This window comes from Catharus ustulatus, chromosome 1 (genome assembly GCF_009819885.2).
Source record: "Catharus ustulatus isolate bCatUst1 chromosome 1, bCatUst1.pri.v2, whole genome shotgun sequence".
NCBI classification, from domain to species: domain Eukaryota; kingdom Metazoa; phylum Chordata; class Aves; order Passeriformes; family Turdidae; genus Catharus; species Catharus ustulatus.
In genome coordinates this window covers 39,934,738-39,951,653 of record NC_046221.1, presented here as the reverse complement: position 1 = coordinate 39,951,653, position 16,916 = coordinate 39,934,738, and the positions used below count along the sequence as shown (strand labels likewise).

At 39.5% G+C, this 16,916-nt stretch overlaps 1 protein-coding gene across 11 annotated transcripts in view; it reads left to right on the top strand.

Annotated features, from left to right (window-relative positions):
- Positions 1 to 16,916, top strand: part of THRB (thyroid hormone receptor beta) — a 158,440-nt gene that overhangs the window by 133,720 nt on the left and 7,804 nt on the right. For all 11 annotated transcript variants that reach the window (XM_033052577.1, XM_042779024.1, XM_033052553.1 and 8 more), the window contains 4 exons: positions 4,908 to 5,008; positions 8,838 to 8,985; positions 9,940 to 10,145; positions 12,914 to 13,060. In XM_033052577.1, coding sequence (XP_032908468.1) covers positions 4,908 to 5,008; positions 8,838 to 8,985; positions 9,940 to 10,145; positions 12,914 to 13,060 — 602 coding nt within the window. The remainder of the gene's footprint in view (positions 1 to 4,907; positions 5,009 to 8,837; positions 8,986 to 9,939; positions 10,146 to 12,913; positions 13,061 to 16,916) is intronic.

The following is a 16,916-nucleotide window of genomic DNA, read 5'->3' as shown; positions in this document are numbered from 1 at the left end:
TGTATTGCATGCTTTTGTTACCAGTGATTTCTTGGAATAAGATTTTTCTGGTTTGTGTTTCCTGTTGAATCACTAGAAGAGTTCCAGGTGTGTAATTCCCTTGTAACATGGATTCAGTCTGCAGAAGAATTGAACATAATATTTAGGTAGCTTAAGTAGGTGGCACTTAATTGTAAGAGCTGAAATGAGGGATGCGGAACTCCAGACTGGCTCTTTAAAATGCTGTTTATTGTATCCAAATGATGCAGCAATTCACGGGTCATGGGTGGCAAGAGCCTGGTCCACAGCCTTTTCAGCCACAGCTGTGGGTTCACCTGAAAGCTTCCCCTAGTTCTGGTTACAATGCATTATATACTTTTCATTGTAGATCATCTTAATACATGGCAACCAATCAATACCTTTACTATTACCTATAGCCTATCATAGCTACTAACATTTCCTTATTCATGTTACTATATCCCAATCACAAAAAAGTTAATATGTTACAGTTTAAGCTAGAAGTTGTTTTTCAGTTTTCTTGCAGTGGAAAATTCTGAGATCTTTTCTCTACTTGCAACATGGCACTTTTGTTTGTCTGTGAAAATTCTTTTTTTTTTCCTTGGTAAAAACATCTTTTGTTTGAGGTGGATTTATCATTTGCTCAGAGTCATAAAAGCCCCTTCCAACTCACTTGCTCTTTGCCTTCTTAGCTACCCAGTAAGACTGGCTCAGCACTTCTTTTCCTCTATATCAAAACTTGATATAGTTTCTATTCCTTCTTCAGATTCTACATTCAAAGATCTTTCTGTTATACATACATATCTGTGAGACCTTCCTGTCAAATCCTCATCCTTCCCAACACTTAATGCTTCTGATGCAAGAAAATTGGCAATGTGGTTGCATGTAAGAAGGCCATTTTTAATTTCTGACTAGGAGTGCCCCTAGGAGATTTTGTGTTCTGCCAAATTGGAGACTGGTTGTTGTATTGGATAAAGTCACAAAACTCCAGGAAGGAGATGGACAGCAGTGGAGCAGTGGTCACGTGTATGACCTACTGTACATATATTTAAGGAAGTACAGTAATTTCACGATTATAAGCCGCACTGAGTATAAGCCACACTTCCGGGTGCCAGCAACTTTTCATTCTTTGTCCATATATAAGCCGCACCTGATTATAAGCCGCATGTTACAATACAGAGTGTGATAAAAGGTATCTGTTCTATCACCATCTGTTGAGGGTGGGGACAGTGATCCTTATCTCAATGGCAGATATTCTGCTAATGGGCCATCCATTGAAGCCAGGCGGGGCATTGTTCTTTATCTTTTCACAACCCATCCTTCCTCCAGCGAGTTATTTTCTGCTAATGGCCCATTGAGTCCCACTGTGTGACTGATAAAATTACTTCATCCCATTGGAAGTTGCTCCAGCCAGGGGGAAGAGTCCAACATTTCTTACCACGATAAAAACAGTGGTTTTGGGACACTAAGGTAGCCCCTTTCTCCACTGGACTCCAGAGGAAAACTGGATTTCTCCACATCACCACTGGACCTCCAGAGGGAAACTGCACCTTCTGCAGGAGCACTGCTTCAACTGAATCACATCTGTCACTGCAGGAGGATACAGCCACCATTTAATGGGACTGCTACCAACACCCTGCCTGACAGGGTGTCAGGTTGTACTCTGAGTTTGTCAGGGTTTGGAGTTTGTTCCTTTGTAGTACTGTATTTCTATTTTAATTGCCCTAGAAAAGAACTGTTATTCCTAATTCCCATATTTTTGCCTGAAAGCCTCTTGATTACAAAATTATAATAATTTGGAGGGAGGGTTGGAGGGTTTACATTCTCCATTTCTAAGAGAACTTCCTGCCTTTCTCAGCAGACACCTGTCCCCCAAACTAAAACAGCAACTTTTCATTCTTTGTCCATATATAAGCCGCACCTGATTATGAGCCGCACTTTGAGTTCGGACCAAAATTTTAGTCAAAATGGTGCGGCTTATAATCGTGAAATTACTGTAGTTTAGGCAAGTGGTCTCCTGCTCCTCCAGTAGAAGAAGTTGCCATTAGATGAGCGGCACTAACCAGCTTGTATAATTACTGAAATATTGAGGCATTTAATTCAGAAGCAATTCTTGAGGAAGCTAACCAGGGATACCGAATTTTTGGGGATGTATTTTATACTATGCAAAGACTATATTTCATGAATAGCAGTAACCAGCAATAACAAGAAGCCATTGATCTTCATTATAAATTTAGGGGAAAATTCAGCATCCCTTTGCTGCATCTTCTGCCCACTCTATCAGCTCTATGTTGTGTATGTGTTGCATGTGCAGAGGCAGGTGTGAGCAGAGTGGGGGCAGGATGGAGATAATAGCCTCTGCTAATCCCCCACTGGCATAGTGTCTATTAGGAGTCTGTGATGTAATTAGAGTTGATACCCTGCTGTCTCTCACCCCTCAGTGTCGCATGGCCTCCAGTCTATCCAAGCATAACTTGTTCATCATGGAGAAATGCAGCCTGAATATAAATCTGGTCTTTTGCTGACTTGCAGACTGGCTTGATACAATATTAAGATCTCAGCTTGTTCCCCCACTCCCCTTTCAGATGTCAGTAGGAATATTGGCAGACCTGAGATGCCTGTACACAGGAATGGCTTTCGAGTACTACTGCTTCCTTGTTTAGAGAAGAGGGATAAGTGCTCCTCTATAATTAGAGGTTCTCATAATTATACTCAAATTAGGCCATACAAATACTTCTTACCTTCTTTGCATTCTCCTGATTTATTCAGCTGCCTCCATAAAGTTTAAGCATTTTAAGCTCAGTTAACTTTAAGTGTTTTGTCTAATTTGGGCTTTCCTTTCTGGAGAGCCTTTGGAAGGATGACTTTAGGAAGGCAGTTGAATTTAAACTGTCTGTTCCCGAGCTGATCCTCTGGCATGTTAGTTGCAAAAATATGATGGCCACCCCTCTTGCGGCATCCTGCAACAGCCTTCTGCTGGCCTGAGTCTTGCTGCTGGTTGCCCTCCAAGTGACTGGTGTCCCAAGTTCCCAAGCTGTACCAACCCACACTGCTGTGAGGGCTGCATAAAGACAGCAAGCTTCATGTCTGGCCTTATGTGTGGTGCTACAGATGGATTCAGCAAGCCAGTGTTAAGGGATAGTGTTACAGGCAGCTGCATCCAAAGAGCTCTCCTTCATTGCACTCAAAAATTCCTCTCAGACAGCTGGCAGTTGATGCAAAACTGGGAGGAGCGGCTGGAACAGCAGATGGGTGTGCTGCCATTCAGAGCAACCTAGGCAGGCTAGAAAAATGGGATGAGAGTTGAACTCTTGAAGTTCATCAAAGGAAAAGGCCAAATTCTGCATGAGGGAAGGAATAATAAACACAGCGGTATGGGCCCAGCTGGCAGGAAACTGCTTTTAAGTACTTGGGGGTTCCTGTTGGGCAGCTAGTTGCATATAGGCCAGCAGCGTGTCCTTGAAGCAAGGGACGTAAATGGCATCTGGTCTGCTTTAGGAAAATCATAATCAGAAGGGATGTGATCCTTCCCTTCTGTTCAGCTCTAGTGAAACACATTTGCAGTGTTGGGTCCAGTTCTGGGCTCCCCAATAGAAGAAGGACACAGATATCCTGGAGTAAGCCCAGCAAAGGGCAACAGAGATGATGAACTGGAGAATTTCTTCTATGAAGAGTAACTGAGAAAGCTGGCACTCAACTTGGAGCAGAGAAGGCTCAAGGGGGCATATCAATGTGTGTGAATACCTGATCCTCCATATTGTAGAAGACAAGGCCAGACTCCTCTCAGTTCCTGGTGACAGAACAAGAGGCAATGAGCAGTAGAAGTACAGGGAATTCCTTCTGAGAGTAATCAAATACTATTTTCTTTTCACTATGAAGGTGGCAGAGCAGAGCACTTGCACAGATTGCCCAAAAAACTTGTGGAGTCTCCATCCCTGGAGATACTCATGCATGGCCTGGACAACTGGCTCTAGGTGACCTTGTGTTGAGCAAGGGAGTTGGAGCACTTGACCTCCATAAGTGACTTCCAACCTCAGCCATGGTGGGATTCTGTGAAATGTTTACTACACTCCACTAATCTTACACATTTATACATATAGGTGCCCTTTCCTCTCTCCACTCAAAGGAAATCTGAGATCTCTATGTTACATCTTCACAGTGAGATTTTTCAGAAGGTAAAGTTACAAACCCTAACTCCATTAGTTATGAGTCATGAAAACATTGATTTTGAAATGTTTGTGTTTTACCCTGTTTAAAAGTTGCCTGTGGTTACAGTTAGTTTTTGCTCGCCATCAGAATTGTTTTGGTTTTTTGCTCAAATTGAAAATATGTTTGTGTTTTCAAAACAAATGTCTTTGTGGGAAAAGAACCAAGCATTGCGAATTTTTTTCACAGCAGGAATATTTTCACTGGCTGGATCTGGTAAGCCACTTCTGAAGAGAAAATTTCATTCTAGCACTTACACGCGTGCACACACACACACACACATTTGAATGTCCATGTATTTTTCTTTAAATTCAGGCTATGTTACATATTCCCGTGGAACATGTCCAGGTCATGCATGATCAATACAGCTTGGGCTATATGTTGCTAGTACCTCTCTGCTTTGAAACAAACCATCTGTCAGTAAATATTTCTTATTACCAAGTCCCCCAGTCACACTGAAACCTGGGATCTCATCTGCAGTGTACAAGTATATTGAGGTTTTTTTCTGATATATAAAACAGAAATATATTGTATGTCTTCACTGCTGTTTTCACATCAAATCTTTTGAAGTAATGAATATTTTCTGATGTAGTATGGCACTGGTAGACAAGATCTACGGTGGATTTCATTACAATCTTTTTATATCAAATGTATCGTATTTTTTTGTATGGAGTTTACATGCCATAACCTCTTTTTCTTTGTAGGGTATATACCCAGTTACTTAGACAAGGATGAGCTATGTGTAGTATGTGGGGACAAAGCCACCGGATACCATTATCGCTGCATCACTTGTGAAGGTTGCAAGGTAAATGGCACAGTGGGAAAGTGGGAATCAGAAATAGCTCTCCAGCTCCTCCATTATACAGACTTCCTGAACTGTGCTGTCAAATCAAATAAAGACAGATTAGAAGCTAATAAGAACATCCCGTACTGATGATAAGCTGTATCTGGCCATGCTGCTGCTCTTCATATGCATAAGGAATGTAGTTGGATTTTACCGTGTTTGCTTCTGAAAAGAAAACACGAAATTTAGATTGTTGTTGCTGCTGTTTAACAGTTAGCTTTTGGATTTCCATTTTTTAATGTTTCTTTAGCCATGTTCTCAGCCAGAGTACATCAACATGTTCCCAGCTACTCCACTGAAGCTGTTTATGCAATAGCTGAGGTTCTGCTTATGGCCATGAAGAGTCTGTAGCGATTAGCAGTGCCTCTCACCATCTCTGTGTAGAAGCAAAAATCAAAATCCTTTCCAAATGTTTATACTACGGTTACATCCATCAGTTTGGGAAGCACTGTCACCCAATTAAAATAGTTTCAAAAATATTTTGACTTCTTTAACCTAAGCATATTGAAATGTGCTTTCAACCCTAAAATGCATCTCCAAGACTACATGCAAAATTAAATTTAAAAAGAGATTGCTTTGGGCAAGTAAATTAAAAAATTAAGTGACAGAATCAGGCACATCTTACATGACTTCACTGCCATGAATTTGCCTGAATAGCTTGAGATTCTGTAAGAAAGCTATTCTTTCCTGCAGAAAATTTAAAAAAAAATACTGTTTTCTAAACAAATGGGACCACACATGTTTTGGACTAGTGTCAGGAGACTAAGCCACAGAAGTCTCATTCTGTTCATCCACAAAGTCTGGAACATTTGGATCTGAGACTTTTGGGTTTGGATTGGCTTTAGAGCTCCTCATTACAGTAACTCTTGTGTTGAAGTAGTTCCTTTGGTTGTACATCATTGCCCTAAGTTACATTTAGGAAATGCACACAGACCTAAATATCCTATGTATAGCAGATTCATGGTAATATTCATAATGGTTCATACATGTACTTACATACAATGTATGGAAAAAGTTCTTTTATCTTTAGAAAGAACTGTGGAGCTGCACAAGCGATTCTTACACATTTGCATCCTGAATGCCAGATGATAACAATACATAACATGTATGGGTGCAATTTAATTCAGATACAATGGGAAGTAAGCATCACTGGGCCATTATGAAGTATACTTAGCTCCCAGCTGAACAGCTGTATCTCTTGCCAGCTTTTCTGCTAAGGTTTTTGTTACTTAAACTCAAGCAGTTTTTTTTATGCCTACCAGCTATTTTAGAGACATAGCATACAAATCTGCTTTTATCTTCACTTACAGTTCTTCTGTCTGATGTACAATCTAAAATAATGCTTAGGTGCACAAGGAACTGAGATGACAATTTCCAAGAAGTAATTAATTTCTTGGAGGAGCTGCATACACATTTCAAGTTGTATGATATATCAACAAAGTTGTATGCTTTATCAATATACAATATATATAATCAATTTTCAATTAATTTGATGTTTACTAGTTGCTTCCACTCAAAATCACTTTAGTTTTGTAACAAGCATAATCAGGGCTGACAGTCAAAGATTTTCTTTGGCAAGTGCTTTCATGAACAACACATCTTCATACATGATTTCTGAAGAATAAATAGTGAGGAATTCAGACACAAATAAATGAACAGTGAGTTCTGACATCACTGAAATGTTTTTCCAGACTTTACCCATTGCATCTACTGCTATATAGGTGCATAGTAAAAGAGTTTAGGAAGTTACTGCCTACAATACAGTGTGCTTTCTTTTATTGATGAGAGTAACACTTCTGTGGTGAAGTGTTTGGACAGATAGAGAGAGCAGTTTCCATAACATGTATCTAGATATGAACAAAGAATTTTTTTGCAAAATTCTTCTGAGAAATGCAAAGAAATAAGAAGGTGAAATGGGGTGTCCCAGCAGAAGTGATGGAGACCCTTGCCATCATAAAGCTACAGCTACATTAAATTCCATGAAAGGTTTGCAAAACACAAGATCACTCACTGAGATTCATTACAGATTTTTCCATCTCTTGCTGTAACTACTGATAACCCTGTGAGCCTGGTTGTCCACAGCCATCTTAGGTCTTCAGGAAGTGGAGGAGCAGATCCTGTCTCTAGGAATTCGTCACAGGGTTGAGAGCAGAACCAAAACTGGCTGTTCAGTTGATGAGAGTTTGAGACTTATTCCAAACCCCACATAAGGATATCTTGCCTGTGATTTCCTGGATTTTATCTCAACACAACTGGTCTCCATCTTGCCAAGGCTCACACACAGGCTTTATGCCACTCAGTTTAATTAACATTTCAGGTCTTAACATAATTAAGGAAGAGAGAGTTGTATTTTTAGCTCAAGCTGAACCTCATAAGATAAAACTCTAATGAGGACAAGTCTCTTTGTTGTCTTCACAGGAGTTAGGAGTACAAGCTGAAATACAGACTTATCTGTACATGTTAATTCAACATTCTGTGTTAAAAGAAATTGCGCACTGCTCTAAGATTTTACTGGGTGTTATTTAACATGATTTAAAAACAGACCTTTTACCTACTGAAGTGAAGAGACTATTCATTAGACAAAATCCCAGCTGAAGAGACTATTCATAAGGTAAAATCTCACTTGAATTTTGCCATCGTTTTGACTGAAACCAAAGCCATTCTGAGCAGCCTTAGTCAAGCAGGACCAGGGTATCAAGTGTGTTCTCAGTGTCAAGGTAATCCCAAGCTGTACATGAATGTAGGCAGTCTCAAATAATGGTGAAACTTAAAATTAAAGTGAAGTCTAAATTTCCTGCTTTATCTTGTTCATATCTTGCAGTTCTGGGAAGTTCATCTAGCCTTTGCAAAAGTCAGCGAGAAAAGTCATGTGGAAATTAATTCCAGGATTATGTCCATAATATTGAGAGAGAAATTTTATCTGATTTTGTTACCTACAGCGAGGTTTCATGGGGTGTTTAAGTAAGCTAATTCACTGGGATTCCATTAGTTCATATGGTCTTAGGATCTGTTTAAATTTGCAATATAGATCTGTATTATGATAAGATAGAAAGATAGATAGATAGATAGATAGATAGATAGATAGATAGATAGATAGATAGATAGATAGATAGATAGATTCATTCATCTGTGGTGGTGATGCAGCTTTTGAAATTCTGTGGTAAATACAAATTAAATCTGCTTCTCAGAAATACAAATAATTTATAAATTAGGGATCCTTTGAGTTTAGAACCAAACTCAAAGACTGTGTAGACTGTGTTTGCAAAATCTTTGTCTTGCCCAGGTTTAGTTGGTTCATTGGTTGGTTGGTTGGTTGGCTTTTATAGAAAGAAAGAAGTGGAACTGTTTGTCCTCAATCTTTTAATAGCGCAAACACACCACCATTCTTACTATTTGCAGAAGCTACTTTTTAATTAAAACTATATGTATGCCTTTTAAAATCCTTCAAAATTATTACAGAGTTTGAAAAGGGGCTCAAAATAAAATACTCCATTACAAAAAAAATTAACATAGTAAAACATAAGACTACAAGAAGATATGCACACAGTATTTGTGCCTCAAGACAGCATTGCTTGCACCTTTAGTTATCTAAATGTATATATGTTTTTAATTGTTAAGGAAAATCAAAAGAAATGCCATACACTATAAAACTTGTTTGAGAGCTTTGAGAATTTCAGGGAATGAAGTGTGTTATTTTGCATACTTAGGTACATGCCTAACCAATCAGCTCCCAAATTTTAAAAATTACTCAGTGCTAATGCTTTCCAATGTCTTTATTTCTTGCACCTAGGGTTTTTTTAGAAGAACCATTCAGAAGAACCTCCATCCAACCTATTCCTGTAAATATGAAGGAAAATGTGTGATAGACAAAGTAACAAGAAATCAGTGCCAGGAATGTCGCTTCAAAAAATGTATCTTTGTTGGCATGGCAACAGATTGTAAGTATATTTTCCTGGTTTTCTTTATTTTATTTCATTTTTTTTCAGTGTCTGTGTTTGCTTGAAGTGTGTTGATTGATAAAGCTTGTTAAAGTAAAGTAAAGAAGAACTGCCAGCCCTTTTCTGGTTTTAATAATACCAGGGAATTGCACTCATTGCATTAAGCCACTTTCACAGGGCTGTAATTTTTTGTTTATCCTTCATCAGGCTGCACCTTCTCCTGGCCTTACCAAGCTGAGTAACAATAGGAATGTTCACTCTTTGGAGGAGAGGAGGGAGAGATGCATCTGGATGGACACTTTGCTTGAGATGAAAACATCTTGTTTAGAAAATTCTGGAGGATGTGAAATTGAATGTCATTGTATGAGTCATCCTGCAGTTGTTTGTTTTATTTTTAGCCCTGAAGAAGTTATCTGCTGCAAAGATTTCGACTCTCATTCTAAAGAACTAGAAAATATGGCTGTAAGATTAACCCTAGGGGTCTTCTTTTCCTGCCATTGCACAGGGATTTACACCAATAACTTCAATTACTACAAATGGGAGGAAGTCATGTAAAACCCCCAGAAGTCATATAAATCCCCTTGTGCCTTCATGGTTGTTGCCAGTATAATCCTTTGCAGAGGAACTAACAGGAAAACAGGCCCAGTAAACAACAAAAAAATAGTGTAACTTAGTGTTTTCGTTGTTAATGTAATGCATAACAGTGCCCTCTGTCTAGAGGGAAATAGAATAAAGGAAACAATGAAATAGAATAAAGGAGACATTTTCTTCTGAGAAAATGAAGTTTGAAGGGAGAAATAAGAGAACTGTCCCATCTGTGGGTCTTGCCGAGGTACTTTCTTACTGATTAGTTAAGGTGTTTGTAAGCAACTGGTACCTCAGGCACAGAAAAGACCAAAGTTCGGACAGTCTTAAGAGCTTCCTGCCATTTTTGTGTATTTTTTCCCCTACTAGTGGTGTTGGATGACAGCAAGAGGTTGGCAAAGAGGAAGCTGATAGAAGAAAATCGAGAGAAGAGACGTCGGGAAGAGCTGCAGAAAACCATTGGGCACAAACCAGAGCCAACAGATGAGGAATGGGAGCTCATCAAAATTGTTACTGAAGCACATGTGGCCACTAATGCACAAGGAAGCCACTGGAAGCAGAAAAGGAAATTTCTGGTAAGGACAGCAGACTTGTACACTGCTCTTAGAGCCAGGTTCTGTTCTTCTGCGGTGCCTTCCCAGTGTTGCAACCCCAAAGAGATTTTATTGCCAGTGTGCTGATGTTTGTGAAAAAAGGATGATTTTGCGTAGTTATTACTTCATTTTTCGTGCCTGAACCTCAGTGTTTGATCAGACTGTGTATTTCGAAAGATAAACAGCATGTTTCTGTGTTAAGGCTTACTCAGCTGTAACACTCAGCTACGAACTTTTATTGTGCTATAGAGAGAAAACGTAGAAAAATAGTTTCACTTCTAATTGAGAACAGAAGCAGTATATAAAGCATATTGTATTTTTAAAATATATTCTATCTAGGGGTTAGTTGTCTCTATTAGGGACTATCATAAAACATACTGAAAGTGTTAAAACAATATAATGTTCTAGATGAAAGCTGGTATTTTTTGTTAATAACTCAGGGGGTTTGCCTCTTGGTTCATGCTGGATACATTAATGAAAATAAATTAGGCACAGAAAATTAATTTCAGTGAGAACAGAAAGATACGTACACTATACCATTGGGATTGCAGCCTACAAAAAACTTAGATTTTCATACTATTACTAAGGGTCAGAAAATAAATGGTGATTTGTGATACTCAACCTTAAAAAAGAATTTATTTGATTTTTCTAAATCGGTTTTTAAGGGAAATAAGTGCAGAAAGCAAAATGCTTGTACAGCACAAAAGAGGGATTAGAGACTGCATTTCAGAAATGCACAGGGGTCTTTAACCAAATCAGACAGAGCACACTCATCTTTTTGCAAGCCTAGGCTCCTACTGTGTAATTCACCATGGGAATTTTCAACTCACTTTTGAATTGATAAGAGAAATTATGTATTCAAAGCAACTGATCTCTTTTATAATGTTGGGGTTTTTTTAAAATTTCAATGATACCATCTAAATTTCTATATGAATAACTCATGTTCATAGTACTCTACAGTCAGGAAACCACAACCAGTCATCACTGGCAAGAAACAAGAGAGCACTTTCCAGGAGTGTTGCAGATCAAGGTGTGAGCAGATCAAGAAGCAGCTGCAGTAGTACTTTTGGTTGCTTAGACAGGAGTGCTGTTCTTCAGGTATCAGCTGGTTTGGGATAAAACCTAGGGAGCTCGATGTTGAGGGTGGGAATGAATTGTTGCAGAGCAGGAGAAGCTGACAGTCTGCCCCAGGAGCTATGGATCTGTCCTTATGTGGCTGAGGCTGGTTCTTTGACAACAGGGACTTCATTGAGGTCCTAACCTCTTCTCCTCTTGAGCTGGGTGGAAAGGACTCCCCTCCTGTGTGTTAGCTTTAGCTGGCTCTCCTGACTTGCTTTGACTTTCCCAAGATAATGCTGTGCTCTTTCTTTTTCTCCATAACAATGGTTCGCATCAGTTTAAGCATTTGGTCTTCTTGCTTGGAAGAGATAAAGTTGTTTATCATGAGCACACAGACAATGTGATTTAGTTGCCCAGGATTCAGGGAGGGAGGGAGAGAGCCTAGAAATGAGTTTATTTGAGTTTTTTAGTAGAAACCATCAGATAATTGAGCCCAGTCTTCTTCATTGTTCCTTCATAATTGGTGCTTGCTTTATTAACACATTGCTGAGTTTTTTCTTGTAAAAAGTTAGATTTGGATTCAGATTGGTTACAGAGCTGTGGAATGATCTTTTATGATGTGTTTCTTTTAAAAAGTGGTTAAACACAAGCTTTGGTTACAGACAGCACTTTCAGCACCTTCCCCGTTTAAGTGTCTTATATAAATGTCATGGGGCCCATCGGTCCTAAAGGTCTAATTCTCTGGATTTCATCTAGTTTTTGACCTTAATGTGAACAGAATGAAATCTCTGCATGTTTTTGGTAGGTGTTTTGTAATTGCAAAGCCACACTTAACAAACTAAGCAGCTTTGATGTGCCTGTTTTTAAAATACATGGTCACATTGACCATAAAAACCAAGTTCAAGTGTAGTTGGAAAAAAACCCCACTCATTACAGATTCTGCTTGAAACTGTTTCATTGTATATCCCTATTGAAATCCTCAAAATACTGTTTGTTTCTCATTTGGAGAAGCCTTGAGCTGAAATCATGCAATAGGCAATTTTCAACCAAAATTTTACCCAGATGAGTTCAAATTCTATTTACATTATCCAGGGCACCTTTACGTTAGCCTGTGCTTGCTCATAAGTTGTTTTAGCTTTGCACATAACTTGTTTTAGCCTTTTGGAAACTGACCTTGGCAATTACCTGGAGGGGCCCTGTGATACCTGGCAGTCTGTTCTGGGGGAACTTTCCAAGCTTTGCATAGGTGAAAGAGCCTAAATCTGCAAAGCTTGCAGCATTGTCTCAGGGTTAACATGTCTCCTCAACTGTCTGTGCTTTTAGAGAAACTTGAAAGTTTTCAGCTCCTGTAAGGAAAAACATGCCTGTGTTTTAAAGCAAAAGCTGCATGTGCTGCACCCAAAAAATGCATAGATACAGACACAAGGAAGAAACTGTGCACACAGCAGTCCAGCTGTCCACAAAGAAAGGGTAGAAGCATACCAGTCACCCATTTATCTGTGCAGTCACCTCTTTCACAAATGCTTTACAAATAAATTCACATTCTGTAATGTAAATGGACTTTACTTATAAAGCAAATAATGTTGCTTTTTATTTTAGCATATCACCATCACGAAGCAGGACTTTTTGGAGTATAAAATAGTTGCTCTAAGACAGACTGCTGCCTTAAATATCTTTGTTTATATCCTTAGCCAGAAGATATTGGGCAGGCACCAATAGTTAATGCCCCAGAAGGTGGTAAAGTGGATTTAGAAGCCTTCAGCCAGTTTACAAAAATTATCACACCAGCGATTACAAGAGTGGTGGATTTTGCCAAAAAGTTGCCTATGTTTTGTGAGGTAAGAAGACTTTCTTGCTTTCCTCATTTATATGCCTATTGTTATAAACTACTCAAAATATGCTGGCATGGAACTTAAAAATTCACTGTGTCTAAAACTGAAAAATTAAAGACACTCAAAATCAATGGGACTAGAATAATCTGAAATTTTATGAATTTTCTTTTACCTGTGATTGCTAAAATCCTGAGTTTGTTAATCTGGAAGTCATTGTGGTTCATTAGGAACTCAGATATGTCTTTAGAGGTGGCCTTGAACAAAGCAAAGAACAAAAATATACTGTCCAGAAGCATTGTGAATATGTCTGATAAAATCTTCCAGCACATGGTTCCCTATGTATCTTCTGGTTCCTTGGCAGGTACAGTATTGTAGAGTTGGGTCTGTGAAGTAAAAAATTCTTCAAATTCAGGAAAGCACCCGGTCCAGGAGTGGCACTTTCCTCTGTGGGTTCCCTAGGCTTGGTTTTCTTGAATGGGGAGGTTATGCATAAAAGAGTCTGAAAGTAATAGATTGTCATTCCAGGTATATACTCACATGTAAAATATACAGTAAATAGACTCAAAGGCTTGGTTGCACATTAGGAATGCAGAGGCCTTACACTGATCTTATTTGTACAAAGGTATCATTTTTATTGAAGGACCAGATGCAATAACTGATTATATTTTCTTTTCTCCAATTTAATAAATGGTATCAGAACTGCAGCCTGAAATAATACTTAAGTCTTAATAATCTAAATAGTTTGCATAGAATCATAGAATGGTTTGGGTTGGAAAGGACCTTAAAGATCATCCATTTCCAATCCCCCTGCCATTGGCAGAAGCACCTTCTATTGCACCCTTTGAGGGGTCCTTTCCCTCCTAGGAAGGAAGGGTAAGGCAGCCATAACATTTTACTGTACTATGGCTGGCAATTTTTAAAGAAAAGTCAATCAGGGAGAGCTGTATATGTCCTCTGGCAAGTACAGAACAAGAAGAGGCAAATATCAATAGTTGTCATAGTGTAAATATCTCACCCTGGCCGGTCTCTGCATTGGCGCTATCAGTCAAGGAAATATGAAATAGTAGCCAAGCATGAAGACTTTAAAATACGAGGAATATGTCCATAGATCATGAGGCCCCTGCAGCATTTAGCATCTGAGGGAATCTGTCTCCTCTGATCTGGCGTTTGTTGGTGGGAAATTGCAGTGACATACCAAGGTAGTCTTTTTAATTTAGAAAGCTCTGCCAGTCACACACAGACTTCAGTGCCCATCTGACATCTCCTACCCCTCCTGGCTGCCATGGGCCCACTTGTGTCAGAGTTAGGCAGGAAGCATGGATGAAGAAATCAAGGCATCATTGAGCATGACCTCTGTATGTTATGTGGCTCAGCTGGACAGGCTTTGTTTACAGCTGAGCTACTGTGTAAACCTGACACCTGCCCATATGCAGCAAGATCTGATGGCAGGGTAAGGGACAACTCCTCAGAAACACAAAGGAGTAGGACAGCTGTCCTCCATGTTGTTGTATAGCACTTGCTGTAGCATGAAGAAAATGACAAATGTTTGCTCCTTTTTGAAGGGGCACCCTCCTGGTAACTTTGTCTACATTATAATCTTTAACCCATATCTTTTTCTTAGAAGCAACGCTGTGTGGACTGTAGATTTTTTACTAGAAAAACACCCCATTTTTCCACAGGACCTGCAGAGCATTAAATATTAACTCGGTTGGTAATTCCAGAAGCTGTCTGAGAATGTAGTAAATCTCTATGAAAGAGGAACATGGCAGGGAACATCCATGGCCACTTATATTTTCATGGCTACTTTTCCTTATTTTTCACATCTTTGGACACATGTAGAAGCCAGCAAAGCACTGTGAGTGCCCACCTTAGTTTGTGTGCATCCATTGGTCCCTGCCTCAAAACAAGTATCCAATCCCAGAGTAATCAAAGTATAAGGAAAACTTCATTTGCTTCTCAGCTTTTCTTCTGTTGTTTCTCTCCTGCTTTTCTTTCTGCTTAAGAGATGAAGATTGAGGAGAATGTAATAAGTTTGGTGTGAGTTTTAAATGTCAAGGCATCAGTGGTTCCACAGTAGGTGAAGCTGTGTAAATACTCTTTGAGGTTGCTCAGCTCAGCTCAGTTCTATGGTGCTGCATTGCACATGTGTCCTGCAGAGGTGAGCACCTCAGATTCCTTTCTCCCTGCAGAGAGAGGAAAGGAAAACCCACAGCAGATCCTTGAACTGTTTGTTGACCCTGATCTGAAAGATGCTCTGGTAGCAGCACTCAAGTAATGAGTGTAGATAGCATTAAAATCTGCACAGTTGGGAATAAAACTGATGTTCAAGCCTCCTGTCTCTGGTAACTCCTGCTACTAGCAGATAAGACCTGAGGCCTGGCATCTGTGAAACAGGTGTCCCAGGTATCCTTCAGAATCAGGAAAGCAGGTGAAAGATAGGCATAGTCAGATCACCACTACCATAAAGAAGTTTTAAGAAAGATCAAGTAGAAAGAGAAATCCTCATTAGTTTCATGACTCACTAATAAAACATCTGAAGTATCACAAAATATCTTCTCTACTGTTATCTGTTTATTTTCTACTATTCTTTCTTCTATTTAGAAGCTTGGTGGTTTTTTAATTTCCCTTTTCTTGTCCCTTGTCTCTTCCTTTCTTTCATGTGTTTTTTTTACTGTTACTACTTATTCTGGTGTCTCTTCATGGTTCCTCTCACATATCTATTCTTGTTTTAATTTTTTTTAACTCTCTTTCTTTCCCTAATTCAGTTTCTGCTGCTAAACAGTGGAATTGTCATTGGGTAGCAAGACTGCTGTTGTGCCTGTGCAGTCTTCCCCCCACTGCTGTTGAGCTGAGGGTCATCTTTAGGGAAACTGATTTGCCCTGAACAGGATGAGCCAGTTTTCTTGTGTATTAAACACTTCACACCTGAAACTGGCATTGCTGGAAAAGTAGATGTATGACTCAACTCATTTTCCTGAGCATGGCTAGCTTTGTGCTTAAAACTCTTGTCTAACAGGGAACTGCTTTCCGCTTGGATTAGTTAGCTCTGCATCATTTCACACCAAATCAGTTCTCTTGCTTTGGAAGTACACATTGCCATGTAAACCTGTATTTCATGGGGGTTTCATTTTGAATTGAAAAACAGGTAAATATAATAATTTTATATAAATCAAAAATAAATGGCTTTTTGCCTCCTTTCAAGCCAAGTAGAAGTGTGCTACTATTTCATATGTGGGACCCTTGCTATTCACATGCATGAACAGTCTCAAAATTGTCTTGGTGGGTTTTGTTATTGTTGAATAACCTATGAAAATATAAAGACATGCTTTATAGAACATGTTCTGCTCATGTGTCAGCATCTTGGTTATACTCTGTAAATAAAGAACCTACATGTAACAATTTGGACAGCTTGCCTTTGTTAATGGCATGGAAAAGACACATACCTTGAAGATCACAACTTAGGCACCAGCATAAAAGCTGTAGCTACACCGTAGTGTCTGTCCAGCAATAAGGTAGAGAGCTCAGGGAAAACAGCCTTACTAGATTACAGTAATTTGAAGACTATAAGGCGCACCCTTTTGACTAAAATTTTGGCCCAAACGCGAAAGTGCACTTTCTAGTCTGGTGCACCTTATATAATGTACAAAGTTTGTAAATTAATTTGCCAACACGGAAGTGGGAGCCGCGAGCCGTGGGGGGACCTGTGGCAGCCAGGTGAAGGAGGGGCTGCAGGGCTGCGGTGCCCTTCCTGCCGGGTACAGGCGGGCCCAGGGCCCCATGGCTGCCAGGTGTAGGTAGGGCCTCAGCCAGCAATCGCGCAGGGGGAGCTGGGGGCCGATCCTTGCTGCAAAAAAAAAGTGTG